At 36.5% G+C, this 20,418-nt stretch overlaps 1 protein-coding gene across 4 annotated transcripts in view; it reads right to left on the bottom strand.

Moving 5' to 3' along the window:
* Positions 1-450: 450 nt before the first annotated feature.
* ACSL1 (acyl-CoA synthetase long chain family member 1) overlaps positions 451-20,418 on the bottom strand; it is a 55,285-nt gene continuing 35,317 nt past the window's right edge. For 3 of the 4 annotated variants that reach the window (XM_032223608.1, XM_032223610.1, XM_032223611.1), the window contains exons 11-21: positions 19,992-20,069; positions 15,057-15,191; positions 14,489-14,623; positions 11,853-11,948; positions 10,965-11,037; positions 8,246-8,334; positions 7,422-7,538; positions 5,762-5,905; positions 5,387-5,488; positions 1,879-1,950; positions 451-1,458 (exon numbers count right to left, since the gene is read on the bottom strand). In XM_032223608.1, coding sequence (XP_032079499.1) covers positions 1,318-1,458; positions 1,879-1,950; positions 5,387-5,488; positions 5,762-5,905; positions 7,422-7,538; positions 8,246-8,334; positions 10,965-11,037; positions 11,853-11,948; positions 14,489-14,623; positions 15,057-15,191; positions 19,992-20,069 — 1,182 coding nt within the window. In that variant the 3' untranslated portion in view covers positions 451-1,317. Of the gene's footprint in view, positions 1,459-1,878; positions 1,951-5,386; positions 5,489-5,761; positions 5,906-7,421; positions 7,539-8,245; positions 8,335-10,964; positions 11,038-11,852; positions 11,949-14,488; positions 14,624-15,056; positions 15,192-19,991; positions 20,070-20,120; positions 20,199-20,418 lie in introns of all 4 variants that reach the window. The other variant, XM_032223609.1, reaches the window with a different exon arrangement.

Raw genomic sequence — 20,418 nt, 5'->3', positions numbered from 1 at the left:
AGGACACCCGCGTATGAAATTATGCAACTGGGTAGTGCATTATAATCACACACTCTTTAGTGCAAACTTCATTGTGCTTGTTTACATATATTTAACAAATTAATTACTGTTTTAAGGGAGAAATCAAGCATGGGTTACTACAAGACATTTCAATTCCATCAATCCCTCAGAAAAATATACAGATGCAGGCAAAAGGTAGGTATGTTCAAGCATCCTTCCCCATTCCAATAAAATGACATCCTATATATATATATATATATATATATATATATATATATATATATATATATATATATATATATATATGTATATGTATATGTATATATGTATGTATATATATATATATGTATATATATATGTATATATGTATGTATATATATATATACATACACACACACACACACACATATATATATTCCCTCTCTGTTACAGAAGCATGTTTATTTTTAGACACTATCAAATTCTCAATATTCTTTGCTCAATGAGTAAGAATCAGAAGCTAACTTTGTACAAAGACCCAGTAAATTAAGTGATCAAGATTAAGCTGTACTGCCGAGGCAATTGAATGGTTTGCAGTGTATGAGCATGACTTACTCCCAATATGTACTGAAATTCCATCCACATCTATGCGTATTTATTTTATAACATGATGCCACTATGGCCCAACTATCCCTGTAGCTTGTGAAGCTGACATCTTGAATTACATAGGAAGTTTCATCTGGAGTCGTCCCCACACACACCCCTCCCACAAATTATAAAGCTAAAATATCTGATCATTTATCTTGTGGTTCATTGCATTAATCCCACAATGTTAAATAAAGCTTCGAAAAAGTCTGTAAATAACCTAGACAGCTGTGATTCTGCCCACATTTTACACCCAGACACAAATAAAGTTCAGTCTCCTATCAGTGTTCCTCTGCTGTTATGCAGTAAAAATCTCCATATATCAAATATTTTGGAAAATGATTACCAGCTGTACAATGAAATGAAAACAATGAATGTGGTTGCAACACACATATCCCTTTACATGCCTTGAGAGTCACATTTTTGGCTGAAGTCTTAAATAACTTACAAATCACATAGATAACATGTACAGTTTTAAGGCGCATTGAGGAAGTTGTATGTCATTGTAAAAAATGGTCTGCGACACAAGTGGACAGTAAGGCAGAGTTCAATTATTCTTCAGTTTTCCTATGTTGAGTACCCCTTTGTGTAAAAGTTAATGATTGCACTGTTTCCTTTCACGTATTTGTTGCAGTCTGTTCATAGATATGATGGTTAATAGCAAATGCCATTCTCTCTAATAGTTTTCTTCGGTTACATGTGGACATTAGCATAGAGTTCTTCTATTTGAGAGCTGAAGTATTTACGCAGCTCAGGTCTCTTTGCTTTTAACGTTGGTGTTAGCAGGCCATTCTCAATAGAGAACATTTCAGAATGAAGGGCGATGTTTTTGATCTGAAAAAGTAAAGGTTAAATCAGACTTTGCAATTTTTTTATTTAGGAACAATGCTACATGTACAGTACAATTAGACTGTGAAAGAACAGAAATAGTATTTGAACCAGTTTATTTAAGCAGTAAGTGATACTCTATATTAGTAAGGATTTAATATAGGTACTGAATTACATAGGCTGTTTATTGAAACCAATCACCCATATTTATAAGAAAAAACAATTTTATCTTTCCTTTAAAATAAAATGTTAACCAAAAAGGATGGTAGTCTTAATGCAAAGGTAGGTTAATTTTTTCCCTTAAAAATTAAATCTTGCTAATTTCATTGTAATTAGTCAATTAATATTTGTAACTCTACAGCCCAAAATGACATTCACATAGAAACTACAGCAGGTTAATAATAGGAAAACATTTGAAATTCCTACCTGTTCAAATGACTTCAAGCCAAACTCCTTTCCTGTCTTCAACATATCTTCCAGAATGTATTTTTTTAAATCCTGTTGGGATTCAAAGCATAGTGTTATGGAACAATATCACAAAAATATGAGTCTTATTTTTTATTTGTGGACCACAAATAATAAATAAGGCTCACTGCACTTATTTAACTTATAAGGGCTAATTAGAAGCTACCTTTGCAAAAAATCAGGACCAATGATAAGCAATGATTTATTATTTTGTAACACAATCCCCACACACAAGTCAGGTGTGTTAGACCGTGAGATCAAGGCCAGAAGGAACAAAAATGACCCAATCCTAGCCTAGGTCATTCAAAATGGCTAAGGATAATTATTTTCCTAGTAGTTTAACAACACTGTGTGTTGATAGGAGGGACGGTGTGCTGAGTTTTTTGCCCTGGTTATGCAAATCCTCAACTGTTGCAATTATTACAATACCAATGCAAAACATGAGTTAACTCCTTATTTAAGTTGTAAGCAATTGATCCTTTGTCTATTATGTGGGTTTCTCATATTACTAGAACTTAGTTATATTTTCCTTTTTCCTTTTAGTCCAAATCTAATTGCTTTGGGGCAGTGTAGAGCTTCAAGGTTTAGTAACAGATTTCCTGACATTTCACTGGCAACCATGGCTGGCATCTTCAGAGGCAAAATGGTATGCCATTTTCTTTTGCTTACTATTCTTTTTCTGTGCTTTGCATAATGATGACTAAAACACAATCATATGACAGATGCATACAGGTGAAACTCAAAAAATTAGAATATCATGCAAAAGTTCCTTTATTTCAGTAATGCAACTTAAAAGGTAAAACAAAGCAAGATAGTTCAAGCCATGATTTGTCATAATTGTGATGATTATGGCTTACAGCTCATGAAAACCCCAAATCTACAATCTCAGAAAATTAGAATATTACATGCAATCAATAAAACAAGGATTGTATATAGGACATTATGGAAGACCAGGATGCTTCAATAGCGGCCTTCAGCTCTTCTACATTATTCGGTCTCATGTCTCTCATCTTTCTCTTGGCAATGCCCCATAGATTCTCTATGGGGTTTAGGTCAGGCAAGTTTACTGGCCAATCAAGCACAGTAATCCCACGGTCATTGAACCAGGTTTTGATGCTTTTGGCAGTGTGGGCAGATACCAAGTCCTGCTGGAAAATGAAGTCAGCATCCCCATAAATCTCGTCTATAGAAGGAAACATGAAGTGCTCCAAAATCTCCTGGTAGACGGCTGCGTTGACCCTGGACTTGTGGTGGACCAACACAGAAGATGACATGGCTCCCCAAATCAACAGAGACTGTGGAAACTTCACACTGGACTTCAAGCATCTTGTAGTGTGTGCCTCTCCATTCTTCCTCCATACTTTGGGTCCTTGGTTTCCAAATGAGATGCAAAAGTTGCTCTCATCAGAAAAGAGGACTTTGGACCACTGAGCGACAGGCCAGATCTGTTTTTCTTTAGCCCAGGTAAGACACTTCTGACATTGTTTGTTGTTCAGGAGCGGCTTGACAAGAGGAATACGACATTTGAAGCCCATGTCCAGGATCCGTCTGTGTGTGGTGGCTCTTTCTTGATGCACTGACTCCAGCCTCAGTCCACTCCTTCTGAAAGTCCCTAACACTTTTGAATGGCCTTTTCCTGACAATCCTTTCCAGGCTGCGGTCACCCCTGCTGCTTGTGCACCTTTTTCTTCCACACTTTTCCCTTCCACATAACTTTCTATTAATGTGCTTTGATACAGCACTTTGGGAACATCCAACCTCTTTTGAAATTACCTTTTGAGGCTTTCCCTTCTTATGGAGGGTATCAATCAGTGGTGGGTTTCAAAAATTGTTCGAACCTACTCTGTGGGTGTGGCCTCCTTTGTGGGAGTGGCTTGCCACCCATGTGACCGGATATGAAGATGCCGACGACACTTCTCAGAACCACCTTAAATTACCTCACATACAGCACTGGCATGCATAAGAATATGATGTAAACTTGTTTTTTAAAAGGCATTTTCAACACATGCAATGGTCTGATTGCACCACAAACACAGTAGTCATCCTTACCTTTCACAGAGACACTGAGTTTTATAAATGTGAGCATGATAGTGTAGAATAATCATATCCAAGGACCAGTGATGGGTTTCAAAAATTTTTGGAACCTCTTCTGTAGGTGTGGCCTGCTTTCCGGGTCTACTGGTAGAAGCTCTTCTAACCGGTTCGGTAGATTTGATGAATCGGTTCTACCGAATAGGTGCGAACTGGTAGGAACCCACCTCTGGTGTCAATGATGGTTTTCTGCACAACTGTCAGGTCAACAGTCTTTCCCATGATTGTGATTCCTACTAAACCAGACAGAGACCATTTAAAGGCTCAGGAACCCTTTGCAGGTGTTACGGATTAATTAGCTGATTAGAGTAGGACACTTTGAGCCTAGAATATTGGACCTTTTCACAATATTGTAATTTTCTGAGATTGTGGATTTGGGGTATTAATGAGCTATAAGCCATAATCATCAAAATTATGACAAATCACAGCTTGGAACTACTTGCTTTGCATGTAATGAGTCTAGCTCATATATTAGTTTCACCTTTTAAGTTGCATTGCTGAAATAAATGAACTTTTGCACGATATTCTAATTTTTCGATTTTCACCTGTATGAATGTAATCTTTGAACTGTCAAGTGAAATCAGGAAATCGAGGTAGTTCAAATGAATATAAAGGTTTATTGCAAGCTTAAGTTCTCTACAAGAATCCGAAGTTCTCTACAAGAATTGTGGTAGGTAAGAATCAACGGAATTCAAGGTGGGCTGGACTTAGATCTCTTGTGGGTGCAAAGGGACTCGAGACTGATTATGCATTTGACCCTCGGGGTCAGCCTGGTCATTTCCTACATTAACTCTTTTACCTACACTGGAAACTGCATAGATAAAGAAAGGTTTTAAAAACAAGCAAGCTTACACCAAGCCTTTACTAGGGTTTGTGTTGTGACTCAGCAGTTCTGCTGAGAGCTTTTTCGGGATACAAAATTCAGTGTTGTGATTCAGCAGTTCTGCTGAGAGTTTTTTCGGGATACAAAATTCAGTATGCAGCTGGGGCTTGTGGGAGGAGGTTTGGAGATAAAAAGAGAGATGCTGCCATGCCCCAGTCGCTGGAGTTAACGTTCCTTCGTGTGTTCCGTGTTTGGTAAAACATTGTGTGATTACTAATCGTGATTTATGCCTGTTACACTTGGAAAAGTGCTTCGGTGTTTCGTGTAAACCTGATCTGTGAAGACTGTGGAAGAACTGCTGCGTTTGTAAGAGCTTTTGTTTTGAACTCTTATCGGAGAGTTATGTTTATGTTATTTCTGGGCTCGAAGCCAGTTTGAACTGTAAACTGATAAAGAGAAAAGTCCTTTTTTAGTTTGCCTGCCTGTGTTTGTTAACGAGCTGTGAAGGGGGGGGGTCAGAACAGGTTTGTAATCAGGAAAAAAAAAACCACCTACTTTGTTTTTGCACAGTTCTTCATAAGAGCCTCCCAAGCCTTTTTTCTTAGCCCAGATGACCAATATGTCTGGATCTGGTACCACAATTCCTATTAGGAAAGCCTGAAGCCAGATAAGAACAAACACTTCAACTGTATTACTGGATCAGCCACTTTACAAAAATTTTAATGGTAAAAGGTGAAGCCAAGTTACACCTTTTGCCACAATAGAAAACAACAGATCTGTGCTGGAGTACCAAAGCTAATGAAGGCCTGCCCTTGGAGATCAGACCAATCTCTCTGGTCTATCTTCACAGCAAAGCAACATTTATTCATGGTAAATATTTTTATTCTCTTTTTAGACATTTCTAAGACATTCTTAAAAACAAATACCTACCTTCAAACTTTCACCATAGACAAACACCTGAGCAACAGGCTCACTCCTTATATATACATTCTCTATTTTTTCTGGTGCTATATATTCTCCTTGTGCAAGTTTGAATATGTGTTTTTTTCTGTCAATTATCTTCAGGGTACCATTCTACAAAACCAGTAGGAAAAAAAAACTTTTCTCAATTCATAAAAGGTTCATGCTTTACATTATCCCATAATCAATGAGTCGTGCAAGATCAATTCTGAAGAATATTTATTTAAAAGCCAAGATTACCACTAAAAAAATATTTATTTGAACAGCACAAGTAGACTATTTCTCTAAGTTATTTCAAAAGCCCATAATTGTAATTTGAGACGAACATAGCAAAACACAAAACACATTTATTTGTTTGTTTGTTCATCCATCAGATTTATTGCCTGCCATTTCATTGTGCTCTTATAATCTTATTCAGGTAGTCCTCCACTTACAACCACTCATTTAGTGACATTTCACTGAAGAAAGTGACTGATGACCTGTTTTCACACTTACGACCACTGCAGCATCCCCATGTCTCATGATCAAAATTTGAACACTTGATAACTGGCATGTATTTATGACTTTCCCAGCTGGCTTCTGACAAAGAAAGTCAATGAGGGAAGCCAGATTCGCTTAAGAACTGCACACTTTACTTAACAACAGCAATGATTCACTTAACTGTGGCAAAAGATCGCAAAATGGGATAAACATCGTTTAACAACTGCCTTGCTTAGCAACAGAAATGTTGTACTCAATTGTGTTGTAAGTCGATGACTACCTGTATGTTCTTGATAGAAAAAGAAATAATTGCTCAATTGAAAGTAACTTCACAGCATTTACCAAGGAAATTGTTATAAATGTTTACAATAAATATTCTACTAAGGTCCCTTCTACCACACCAATTTGTGGTAATCTGGGACTGGCGATGCACATAAGAACTTTTCTTCTGAAACTGAACAGATTCACTTCCAACTTAGCTGCAGCACAAGAAAAATGCACAGTGAAAACAGGTTTTTTGCTTATGGCCAGGTTTATATGGTAGCCTTTTTCCACATCCTGCTGGAACTGTAGCTAATGCAGTTTCTATATCACAGTCTATATGTATCTATATCACACTCCTTCTGTATATACAAAGATCTTAATTATATTAAATAATGGATAACATCATGAAAGGTTAGACCAGTGTTTCTCAACCTTGGTAACTTGAAGATGTCCGGACTTCAACTCCCAGAATTTCCCAGCCAGCGAATGCTGGCTGGGGAATTCTGGGAGTTGAAGTCCGGACATCTTCAAGTTGCCAATGTTGAGAAACACTGGGTTAGACAGTTGCGTGCTGAATTTTTATCTCTTCCAATGAAGCACATAGTACTAAGAAAGGATTGGCAATAATATTTAAAATTGCTAGGAATCTGATATCTAAACTGAAAATCATCTCAGAGTTTATACTATGGAAAAAGCTGACAACTAAGTTGATGGTACCATGTTTTTATAAGACACTTGTACTATAGATGATCAATAGATTGAATGTCACAGAAATATGCAAGCTTGCAACAGAAAAGTTCTAGCACTAAAACAGTGAAATAACCCATTGATTAAAGTAATTTCTTCTGTCTATTCACAAAATACATTCGATTACAAACTGGCTTACCGATAACCACTTCCCAATATCTCCAGTATGTACCCAGCCATCTTTGTCAATAACTTCTGCTGTTTTTTCAGGATTTTTCAGATAGCCTTTAAACACATTTGCTCCTTTTACACAAATCTGGAACAGAAATGGACTGTGCTTAAAAATACACCATAAAACTGATTATCCTACTGTTTTATGTAGGAATGGAAATAATTCACTATATTCACTGGTATAATTCACTATACCAACTGATTCTTCCTAAGCTCACTTGTTATTATTTTTAATCAAGTTGCCAATGTTTTGGTAAATAATACTGATCAAAATCACGATACCTTTAAAAAAAATTTGAACTAATTCTTGTAGAATAGAGAATGTATTTATTTAAAATTTAAAACATGCAATGTGAAACAGAAAGAGATTTTCTGACATTTGGGTATGTTTTAAGTTCTACATGTAAAAACTAAAACTGGTGAATCAGGGACCAGCAGTTCATAGGCTAGAAAGGACCATGATAGAAACACATCGCAATTAGCCAAGGCTGATACCTGATCTGCAAAGTGTCTATAACCCCAGAAATGCAGGAAGAAGAAAACTGAGTTTTTAATCTCTGGATCTCTCTCTCTCTGTCTGTCTCCCTCACACACATCCACTAACACTGTATGAAGGGTCTACATCTGCTGCTCTGCAGCAGGCAATCAACTATTATGTTAAGGCTTAATTTTTTGCCTGCAAAAGTTTCTAATCTAGCTGAACTGTGTTTGACATATTCTGCCAACTCAAGCCAGAATGGGAGGTTAAGTGTTGGAAAAGCCAAGCCTTGGAGTTCAGATAGCACAACTTACCTCACCCTCTCCTTTGGCAGAAAAATAATTCATTTCTTCTACATCAATCAGCTTTATGATATTGCAAGGCATTGGGGCACCAACATGACCTATTGGTGGAATAATAATATTTTGTTTTGGGTTGTTTTTAACCATATGCTACCAGAGTCACTCTGAATAAAGGTTATTAATAAACAATGCATTTTTTTAAAAAACACACACACACACATTCACACACACACAGTATATAGTTTAAAAAGTCCATTTCTAAGAATAGTTTCAGGCAAATATATATGGTACTGAACTGAACTTGAACTGAATAGGACTTGAGGGTAGTTCTGCTAGCTTGCATCATTTCACTCATGGGAACTGCTGTATCATGTTGTTCTTACTGATAGTTCTTATTAACGTTTCTCTGCATATACTTATTTTATTATTGTTTTTATTGACTAGAGTTATATACCACTTTTTCTCTAGAAGCTGAAGACAGCTTAAGTAGGAGTTTTCCCATCATTTTATTCTCCCAGTGTCTATGGTCGGTTAAGCAGAGTGTAACAAACTATACTAAAAAAACCAATAAATTTCCATGACAGGGAGTAGACCAGCATCTGTATATAACCAGTATTAATCCAACAGCTTATGTATGTATGTATGTATGTATGTATGTATGTATGTATGTATGTATGTATGTATATATGATTTATTTATTTATTTATTGAATGAATGGCCATGTTACATTAGCCAGGAGACTACAATGCTAATACAGGGTAGTTGTTTGGCTGCCTAAGATTGCTAGCCTGGTCTGTCACGTTTCCAAGGTGCTCCACAAGACGTGCTCTAGCTCTAGAAAGAAAGACAAATAGCATCCTGCAGCAACATCTGATTGACCTCCCCCCCCCCCCCCCCACACACACAAAAAAGCAATAAGAATACTTTGGACATCTGCTGTCAGACATGTGGTTGAAACAGTGAAGTTATAATAGTTGAATTATGAATATTCATAAACCATTTCTATACAAAGTAATAATTTCATTTCTACACAAAATGGTTTAACTGAATACTGGACATGCTACTGAACAAGCACTATTAAGGTCACTGTTATCACTATATAATATAATTTACATTGGCTATGTCTTTTATCAGGAAGGAAGATGGAATAAAGACAATGCAAAGAGCACCCATCTGAGAGCATAAACTCTGATAATTTTGGTTTGATTCTGCACTTCAGAAATTTTTTTTTGAACAAGCTAGATTATCCACAAATACTGATTGAAAAATAAAGACAGGTATTGAAATCAGGATATGTAATAGGTCCTACAATTTTGTAATCCCCAAATATTACAATCATGTTGTAGAAGTTAATATGTCTTTCTAGCGTCAGATCTTCAGAGACCATGTAGTGAGATCACAGATTTTTACAAGTAATTGACTTAAGTAATACACAAAAAATAGATGCTAGATAGTAGTAGGTAGCCCATGTATAAAGATGAAAAGATTTTTTTTTTCAAAATCAGATCTTTTTTATGGACTGAAATTAGAGAACTGTGCAAACATTGATGTATAAGCAGGATGAATAACCATTTCTTTCTCAGACCACAAATGTAGCTAAAGCGACATTTTCAGATAACTTGCATTTAGAGTAAAAATAACTAAACATTCCTGTCTTCCAAATAAATAATAAGCATTCACACACAGACTTGCTTAGTCATATGTAGAAAAAATATCTGCAGGGAATAAATTGATTGATTGGAAGACAATTTCTCTCCCATCCCTTCCATTTCTTTAAAATAATGAAATGCCACAATTTCTAGGGCAAGTACAAATAATTTAGTTCAATTTACTTGTGGATCAACTAAATTGTGATATTCAATCCTGACATTCCCAAAATTAATGGGTTATATCCCCCATCACCTTCAGCTAATATTCATAGTAGCCAGTGAAGATAGACGAAGTAGCCAATATTACGAAGCTAGCCACTATCATACCAATCTGCAAGATTTAATTACTCTAGTCATTAATAGAATAGAATAGAATAGAATATACTGTATTTTTCGGGGTTTAAGATGAACTTTTTCCCTGCAAAAAAGAGGGTGAAAATCTGGGTGAGTCTTATACACTGAATACAGCATTTTTGGCCTCCCGAAACCCCGCCCTATTCATAAAAATGGACGTGCATTGGCTTTGGGAGACCTGCAAAGAGCTCCCAGCAGCTGGTTGGGAGGGCAAAAACGAGTGAAAACAGGCTGTTTTTTGCCCATTTTTGCCCGCCCCAGCCCCCAGGAGCACTCTACAAGCCTCCCAAAGCATATGCATTCCCTGTTTTTGGGCTGTTTTTGCCCGCTCCCACTAGCCCTCAGGAGCACGGTACAAGCCTCCCAAAGCCTATGCATGCCCTGTTTTTTTGCAAAAAAACAGGCCTGTTTTCGTGAAAAATAGCCCGTTTTTTGCTTGTTTCCCCCCTCCCCCTCAGTCTCCCCTTGTCTTTCACAAAAAACAAGGCATGCAGAGGGTTTGGGAGGCCTGCAAAGTGCAAAAACTTTTTTTTTTAATTTACCTCTTCAAAATCTTGGTGCATCTTATACTCCGGTTCGTCCTATAGTCCGAAAAATACAGTAATATAATATAAATTGCTGGACTTGCTTCTCACTTCTGATTAATTTTACCATTGAAGTTTCTTGATAAATATTTTGTCTGCCCTGATTTAAATTGTATAAGTCTTAACAAATTTAAAAAGCCCTACCAGCAGTCCAGTCACCAGGTATTGTTAGAGAACATCCAGCTGTGCATTCGGTTTGTCCATAGCCTTCATAAAACTGTGAAGCAGAACATAAAGATCAGACTCTGAAACTTTCACCATCCAATGAGAATTCTATTTTATCATTTCTCAAGACACTTTATACATAATTATTGAACAAACGTAGAACTCCTTTTCATCCTTGGTTTTCCAATTTAATTTTTATTCAGCATATGCAGTCATATGCCATATGGGTAATAATGTGTTAAACAATTGGTAATAATTGGTAATTGTTAACAATAGTTTAAACAATTACCTATTTTAAATTTGGAATTTTCCAAGAATGCTTGTTTAATTTAATTATAGAAATGCCATCTAAGTCTTCACCTAACATTAATCTTGTCTTCTAATACTTCAAATGACACATCAAGAATAAATTATTTTTGGTTCCAGATATACCAATGGTATGTTGCAAAACTCTTTTAGCTGAGTTTCCTATAGGTAATTCCAGTCTGAAAAAGACTAGATTCATGTAAGATAACAATTCTTGAGTTGATTTTTTTTAAGCTAATAATTATAAAATTCTTATTTATATAACTGATTTTGTGTTTTAGGCAAAGGATTGTTAGATGGGCACAATCCAAATAACTAAGAGAAGCGTGTCACTTGGAGAATCAATAATACCATTTTTTTCACAATCCAATTTTCAATACTGTTTGATGTTGCATGGTCTTCAGTCCCTTCTTGTGCTCAGTTAATCATATAAGTGCTTTGTAAAAAAAAATTAGTCCAGTTCTCTTAATTGTAACCTCAAGATGATAAGATATGACATTTGTAATGAAATGAAATGTAATGAAAATTACATTTTTCATTCTAGTTACAGTCCAAGCTCACCTGACAACCAAGAGCTGCTCTTAGGAAGGTCAATACATTTGCAGAAACAGGAGCTGCTCCTGTAATCATTAGTTTGACTTTTCCTCCCAGATTTGCCTAAGGAACGGAAAAAAACAAACCCATCAAACATCGTCACTTCAACAACCGCAGGGAAGTCAAAAATCTATGGTGAGTGGCACTTGGATCATACTTGGAAGTATATTCAATAGCCCAAATTCTCTGAACTCTTTCCAAGTATGTGTGTTTAAAGGCAGCCTGGAGTCACATGAATGGATTATTCTTTCCAGGAGCATTCGTTGCAGTGCTGCCTGCCAGATACATTTTGCCCTGTTACTTCATCTAAAACTAACACAGGCCATGAAATATTGTTAAATAGTCTTTCTAAAACCAAACATGTGTATTAGGAAAGACCATATTGGGCCTCACTTGGCAATGCTATACCAGGAAGGAGAGGCAACCTATTCCATTTACACAATAATAAATTTTCCTGCCCTAACAGGAAGGGAATCATATTTGCCTCCTACTGTATCATATCCAAATACACATAATATATGATTAATTTTTCCTTCTCCTGCCTGTTTTCCTCACACAGACATTCCAGCTATACCACTCATATATAGTTGTTGCATATGATGATAGCTACATAAACAACACTTCACACATGTGTAACACAATCATTTTATGGATTGTCTCATCCTGGGTCATATAGGACAACCTGGAAGCACTTGTTTTGAGTGGCTCATAATTAGAAACAAGTACTATGGTTTCAGAATAGAAATATTTTTTTCAGATTTTTTTTAAAAAAATGTAATATCTAAATTAAAAAAGAGCTATGGATCTGCATAAAAGACCCTCGATTACCCTGCTTCACTAGACTGGGTGAAATCAGAATCACTAGAATCACTTTACAAGAACCAGCAGTTACACGTATGTATCGAGTCACTATGAGAAAGATACTAAGGTTAAACTGCTATTTCTGACTGTGAGATGATATTGCCTGTTAGAATGACCTCACACATCAAACAATACTTTGCTATTGGAAATCTACTTTGAGTCTTCTACAGGCAAATATATTTTTTCTTCAAAACAAATATTCCAATATTCACTTCCTTAAAACCACAATCTAAATTCAAACAATTTTGAATAATTATACTAAGGTAGTTCTTGACTTGTGACCATAATTGAGCCCAAAATTTCCACCACTAAGGAAGATAGTTGTTAAGTGAGTTTTGCCCCATTTTACAATCTTCCTTGCCAAAGTTGTTAAGTGAATCATTGCAGTTGTTCTGTTAGTAACCCAGCTGTTAAGAATGAATCTGGCTTCCCCATTGACTTTGCTTGTCAGAAGGTGATAAAAAGTGATCACATGATGTTGGGGCACTGCACCTGTCATAAATACATGCCAGTTGCCACACTCAAATTATGATCATGTGACCATGGGGATGCTGAAAAGGATGTAAATGTGAAAACCAGTCATACCGTATATACTCGAGTATAGGCCGACCCGAATATAAGCCGAGGCACCTAATTTTACCACAAAAAACTGGAAAAGTTATTGACTCGAGTATAAGCCTAGGGTGGGAAATGCAGCAGCTACCGGTAAATTTCAAAAATAAAAATAGATACCAATAATGTTTTTGAATATTTATTTCAAAGAAAAACAGTAAACTAGCGGTGTATTCAATGAAATACTTCACTCACCTCATGATGCTGATGTCCCGCTGTGATGATGATGTCCCGTGCAGCCGCGGGAGCGATGTCCCGCCTCCTATGACACACGGCACAGTGATTCCTATCATTGGATCACTGTACCAGAGGAGGTGGGACATCGCTATGTGGCTGCTTGCCATAACAAGGAGGAGGTGGGACATCGTTGCAGAGCGGCAGGAGGGGAGGAAGGGGAATCGTAAGACAGCCCTGCATTACATTAGAACGTGAGGAGGGGGGATGGTGCGGTGCGCGCTGCGTGGCAAACTGACACAGAGGGAGGGGAAACTCACAGGGGCACTGGGCCATTCACGAGTGTCACCCAGCGGCATGGCCCCGCCCCTTTTTCTCCTCCATTTCGGGCAAATTTTTCACTGACTCGAGTATAAGCCGAGGCGGCTTTTTTCAGCCCAAAAAGTGGGCTGAAAAACTAGGCTTATACTCGAGTATATACAGTAAGTCACTTTTTAAAGTGCTGTTGTAACTTTAAATGTTCACTAAATGAATGATTGTAAGTCAAGGACTAACTGTATGTTATGTTAGCTGGATTCTTATGTTATAGGAAAAGGATATAATGAAATAGATAAGTATGCTCTCTATATGTAAAGGATCCTAGAGTCAAATTTTATTACTACCAGATAAGATTAAATAAGAAGTCTAAGCAATCATACAGTGGTCTATTGTGAAAGTTCATGGGATCTACCAGTCAAACACATCTGGAGGACAATACATTGCCCTCTAATATAAAATCTCCATCTGAAGCATTAAGTGGTGGTTGTCTAGCATTATAAAACATGCTAATCTGGATGTATCAGTGATTTAATAAACAATTGCCCTAATTTCATAGCCACAGATTGTTTTAAAAAATATTGGAATCAAGAACTTCCAGAAAGTAAGTCAACTCACAAAATAATCAGCAATCAGGTTACCTGTACTTTGCGGAAAATCATTTTATCCCATAGGCTATTATTTCTAATAATGCCACTTCTAAGTTCTGCCTCTTTCCTCTTGGAAGCAAATTCCAATATCCACCGCTTAAATGAAGTGTTTGCTTGTTGAAAGATCTGCAAAAGAGTGCAATTTTCTTCAAGATGCCATAGAAACAAGTGAATATATTTTTCACCATCCTATGCCACTAACTGTTAATTGAACAAATGCTTGAGGACTCCTGCTTGCTATTTTCCACTGCTAATCATAGAGCCATTATAATCCTTTGATCAGGCCCACTCTGCATCCCATCTACCGTAGGCTGTAGTAGACATAGTTTCGTGGTTGTATGCAAATGCAAATAACATTTGGGAAAGATCTTAACGCTGCTGCAACATTGAGTGACTGCTGCTGCGGTTTCACCCCTTAGATACAAATAAGAGCTTTGCTTTTACAAATCAAAATATGCTTTATTTTCTACCTTTAGACTCCCAAAGCATGAAAAGTGATTTCCGGAAATGTCATGGAAAGCAAGGGTGCCTACTATTGTTCAGTTTCACACAGACTTACTTTATCAAACATTCTGTTCAACAATCTTGGCACCACAGGGAACACCGTAGGCTGCAAAGTTTTTAAGTCATCCATGAGTAGCCTGATGTCTCCCTGGAAAAATCCAATCCGAGCCCCATGGCAAAGAACCACACACTAAGGACAAGAGAGAAAGAAAGAATCCAAAATATACCAAGGCAATTAAAATTTAATTGGCTTATTTTTAAAAAGATGAGCAGAAATTGGAGCAGTTGGTTTATTTTATCACTGCAGCCCAAGTTATCAGCATTCCCTTTTGCACCACATACATATCAGCATAATCTGTTTGATAGTTAGGGAGCACACAGACAAAGCTTTTGTTCTTCAGCCACTTTGACATATTCCTAAAATTATATTTGCTTATTAATAGCATTACTTAAATTTAGACTGTTCACCAGCTTCCACTCTTACAACTGGCTTTTTTCTAGTTACAAAAAATTTACTAGGAGGCAAAGTTGAACAATCCCTTTTAACCGATTTTAATATAAGCTATCCATCTGGCACATTACTTCTTTAGTAGATGACTTTTTAAAGTCACTTCTTTGCTTAAGATACAGTGGATATAACACACCCCTGTTAAAATGCCCAGTTTTTGAGATGTAAAAAATCAGACCAAGATAAATTACTTCAGAATTTTTTTTCACCTTTAATATAACATGGAAACTACAATTCAATTAAAAACAAAGTAAAGTCTTGTAGGGGAAATAATAAAAAAATTACAATAACATGGTTGCATAAGTGTGCACACTCTCTAATGAGTAGGGATGTGGCTGTGTTCAGAGTTCACCAATCATATTCAAACTGATGTTAAATAGTAAAGAGTACACACCAGTGAAGACAGATATCACCAAGTAGAAATATGGCACAACAGTGACATTACCAAGAATGGGGTGTCCCTCCAAAATTGAAAAAATATATATGAAAAAACAAGAAAATAGGTCTGAGAGCTTACCAAGAAGCTTAAGGTAAAGGTTCTCCTTGCATATATTTACTAGTCATTCCCGAATCTAGGGGGTGGTGCTCATTTCCGTTTCAAAGCCAAAGAGCCAGCACTGTCCGAAGATGTCTCTGTGGTCATGTGGCCAGCATGACTAAACGGTGAAGGAGCACAGAAAGCTGTTACCTTCCCACCAAAAGTGGTTCCTATTTTTCTACTTGCATTTTTACATCCTTTTGAACTGCTAGGTTGGCAGAAGCTGGGTCAAGCAAAGGGAGCTCACTCCACTACATGGTGCTAGGGATTAGAACCACCGAACTGCCAACTTTTCTGATCAACAAGCTCAGAGTCTTAGCCACTGAGCCACCGCGTCCCTAGTGAAGCATGGTGGTGGCAGCATTATGCTTTGGGTTTGCTTTTCTTCAGCTGGAACTGGAACTTTAGTCAAGGTGGAGAGAATTATGAACAGTTCCAAAAATCAATTTTGACACAAAACCTTCCGACCTCAAAGGTCAAAGTTTTAGAAGGGCCTAGCCAGAGCCCAGACCTGAATCCAATTGAAAATCCGTGGGATGACTGAAGAGGGCTGAACACAGGAGATGCCCTTGGAGAGCTTTTACAAGGAAGAATGGGCAAAGACTCCCAAGGCAAGGTGTGCCAAGCTACTAGGCTCCTACCCAAAAGACTGACTGCTGCCATCAGATCAAAAGGTGCTTCAACAAAGTATTAGTTTAAGGGCATACACATTTATGCAACTATATTATGATACATTTTTAATGAGATTTTGCTCCCTAAAAGATTTCCACTAAAAACAAACTGTACAGATAATTGTTATATTTAAAAAAAGTGTGTGTGTGGGGGGAATCTGATTGATCTTGATCTGATTTTTTTACATCTAAAAAAACTGGCATTTTAACCAAGGTGTGCAGACTTTTTATATCCACTGTACTTGTAACTCCAAACATATCCACCTTAACTGTCTCCATCCCTGAAGCGGTGAAAAATTAGTGTAAAACCACCTGCCTGGTTAGCTAATACTATATTTATAAATATCACACAAACATATCATTTCTTCCTCCTACGGAAAAGGGAAGAATAACTAATCTTGTGACATCAGAGAGCTAAAGTAGAACTAAGACTACAATTTGAAACTGGCTGATCAAGATTGTTCTCTGATTTGTAATGAAGTTTCTGTTTATATTTGAAACACTTGAGAAATAGTCTAAGGACACCAGACACTTAATAAGCCTCAGCCAGTGTGGCAAATAATCAGAATTTTGAATGCTATAGGCAAATTATCTGAAGTTATTAGTTGCTTGTCCCTGGGATCTGACATCATAGTTGGTATCTATGTCTCCCGAGCAGGCTTTGTTTTATTATTTTAGTAATAATAGCTCCATTGTGTTTTAGCCAATTTCAAGACAGGAAAGCAATATATGTTACAGCAATCACTATGGAGAGAGCATTCTGAAGAGAGAGAAGTTCCCCAAGGATGGGCTCCAGTACAAACCCAAAAGTTTGGAAGACTAAAACTCTGGTCCTAATGAAAGATTCAGATTGGATCCTGCAACATTATCTTGGGACCCATGTTTGCCTTCATTACTGGGGAATAAGCCTAGAATTTTATCTGCCAAAACACATCCCCAAAATTGGCTTCAGCTTGCATGCAAATGTAAGATAGAAAGGTACTACTTGGACTTGAGCAATGTTTCTCAATCTTGGAAACTTTAAGATGTATAGACTTCAACTCCCAACAGAATAAAAAAATTAGCTAATTACTGATGTTGTTGTTGTTAGTTGCAAAGTCATGTCCGACCATCGCAACCCCATGGACAACATTCTGTCCAATGCTTGGGTTTTTATTTGTAGTAACTGCATTAGAATATGTGTCCTGTCCATGACTTGTTAAAGCAGCTACATGTACTCCACTAGCCACCACGTCACTAAGAAACTTAGTAGAATTGTAATAGGGAAGGTATGTGTGTATGTATGTGTGTGTGTGTATGTATGTATGTATGTATGTATGTATGTATGTATGTATGTGTATATATATATGTATATGTATATATATAGATCTATATAGTATAGATCTATTTCAAGCTATTTAGCTCTCATCAGCTAGCTTCGAATCCCAGTAAGGGTATGGCTAGCTGATGAGAGCTAAATAGCTTGAAATAGATCTATACTAGTCTCCCTTTATTTATTTATCAGCATAAATACAACATATATATATATATTAAAAAAACATAAGATACCTTCATGTTTGTTTGCCATCTTATGTTATTTCACTGTCAATGAAATCTGAAGAGGCTGTGCTTTTAGAAACAGTTTCATTATCAAAGAAGAAAGCAGCCAATTGAGATTGCTACCATCTTTCACTTAATTCATATCATATTTTCTTATCCAGGATGACAACATTTTTAATTTTTTTAAATTAATTTTTTAATTTTTAAAGAATATTTTATGTTCAGTGAAATCTGTATTTAAATACCCATTAGGTTCATTCAGGAATAAATGTATTTTTCAATTTGTAGTTATCTATATAAGAAAAATGAAATTACTCAGAGATTAAACTGCTGCAGACAGGAAGGCACTACAGAGAGCGATCAATTCAGCACAAGAAACCATTAGTTGCCCTCTTAACACCACTGGATAACATCACCAGGTCTCGCTGCTTTAGCAGAGTAAGGAAGATACTCAGAGATGATTCACACCCAGGTCTCTTTGCACTTCGACCATTGGGCAGAAGAAATCAAAGCATAGCCAGCCGAACAAATAGGTTTAAAAATAGTTTCTATCCTTGGACTGCCAGACTCCTAAACATAAGCATAATCACTCCAAGCACACTCGGAAACATATGACTAGTTTTCCTTTCTTTTTCTTTTCCTAATTACTTGCATAGGGATTAAATTATTTATGTTGTTTGCATTTGTTGTCATGGATTGCACCAGTGAGGCTAAAACTTATTTCGCTGTATACATGATGTACAATGACAATAAAGGCTATACATTATTTTTCAAACAAAATTCTAGATCCAATAGGACTAAAAAGGATTCAATTAATTATAAGCAATTATGATAGCCTACAAGACAATACGTGTATAAATTAAAACACCTTCAGTGCACACAGAACACAATAGAAAAAAAAAGTATACAATATAAAGCTGAGACTATACTCTTCTTCAGCTGCAACAAAACCATAAGTATTAGCAATAAATGCAAACATAGAGTATCCTGCAGATTTTGTATATTCAACTTGGTCTGCTTATGCTAGTGGAATTTTTTAAAAAAAGGCAGTGTGGCTGGGTATAAAGAATAACAGACAATGACCTTGACAGAGATATGCTATATATATATATATCCAGGCAGAAACCCAATATTTATTTATTTATTTTACTGTTGCCTTTTTTGTTACATTTTTTTTGTTGTATTAGTGCTGATATATATATATATATATATATATATATATATATGTATGTATGTATGTATGTATGTATGTATGTACGTACGTACGTACGTACGTATGTTAGACATCTTTATATTTATTTCTTCTTCATTTGGGATCTCAAGGTAGCACACACTGATATCCCATCTTTCCTTATTCACTATCAGATTTAAAAAGTTCTAGCTCTTGGTTCCTATGTATTGCTGGGACAACTATCATTCCTAACTAATGATCATATTGGCAGGGAGTTGTTCTTATTTTTTACACTTATATCCTACCTTTCCTTCAGGAGCTAAAGGCAGCATGCATAAAACTTCCTTCAGCACTTTTATCTACAGCCCTTTAAAATGGTTGGGCTAAAAAGAGCAATTATTTCTTAATCACTCCTTCAATTTCAAGGGCAGAAAATGGATTTGTATTTAATGGGAATTGTATATTGCCAATTTTTATTTGGGGAACCAACATTAAGAAAATCATGTGAGTCTAAGAAAAGATTTACCTGTTGCAAGTAACCCGGCATACATAGTTTTACTTACCTGGACTATTCTTTCAAACATATGTGCAAGAGGCAAAAAGGAAATATGTGTGTCACTTGGGCTTGTTATATATCCACTCTGCAAAAGACGAAACTACTTAAAAATGACATTAAAAATACAGATGCCTACCTCAACAATTCTTTCAAACATATGAGCCAAGGGTAAGAAGGAGATTAAGGTGTCTTCAGGAGAAGGAAAAACTGCTTTCTGTCAGCAGAAGCACCAGGAAGTAGAAGGGAAAAAGAAACCAATTACAGAAGAATAATTTTTAAAACGAAAAGCTACCATGTCCAAGCCAAGCAAAACAGAATCAATAGACATGATCACCACAGTCATAGGAAGAATGGGAAATAAGCCCAGTTTGGTCCATTAAGCCACTCAGAGTAATGTTCTATGCCCTTTCTACAATTTTATCATCCGTGCTTTG

This window comes from Thamnophis elegans, chromosome 9, assembly GCF_009769535.1.
Source record: "Thamnophis elegans isolate rThaEle1 chromosome 9, rThaEle1.pri, whole genome shotgun sequence".
Lineage (NCBI taxonomy): Eukaryota > Metazoa > Chordata > Lepidosauria > Squamata > Colubridae > Thamnophis > Thamnophis elegans.
Note: the sequence above shows the minus strand (reverse complement) of the source record. Positions and strands in the feature narration are given on the sequence as shown.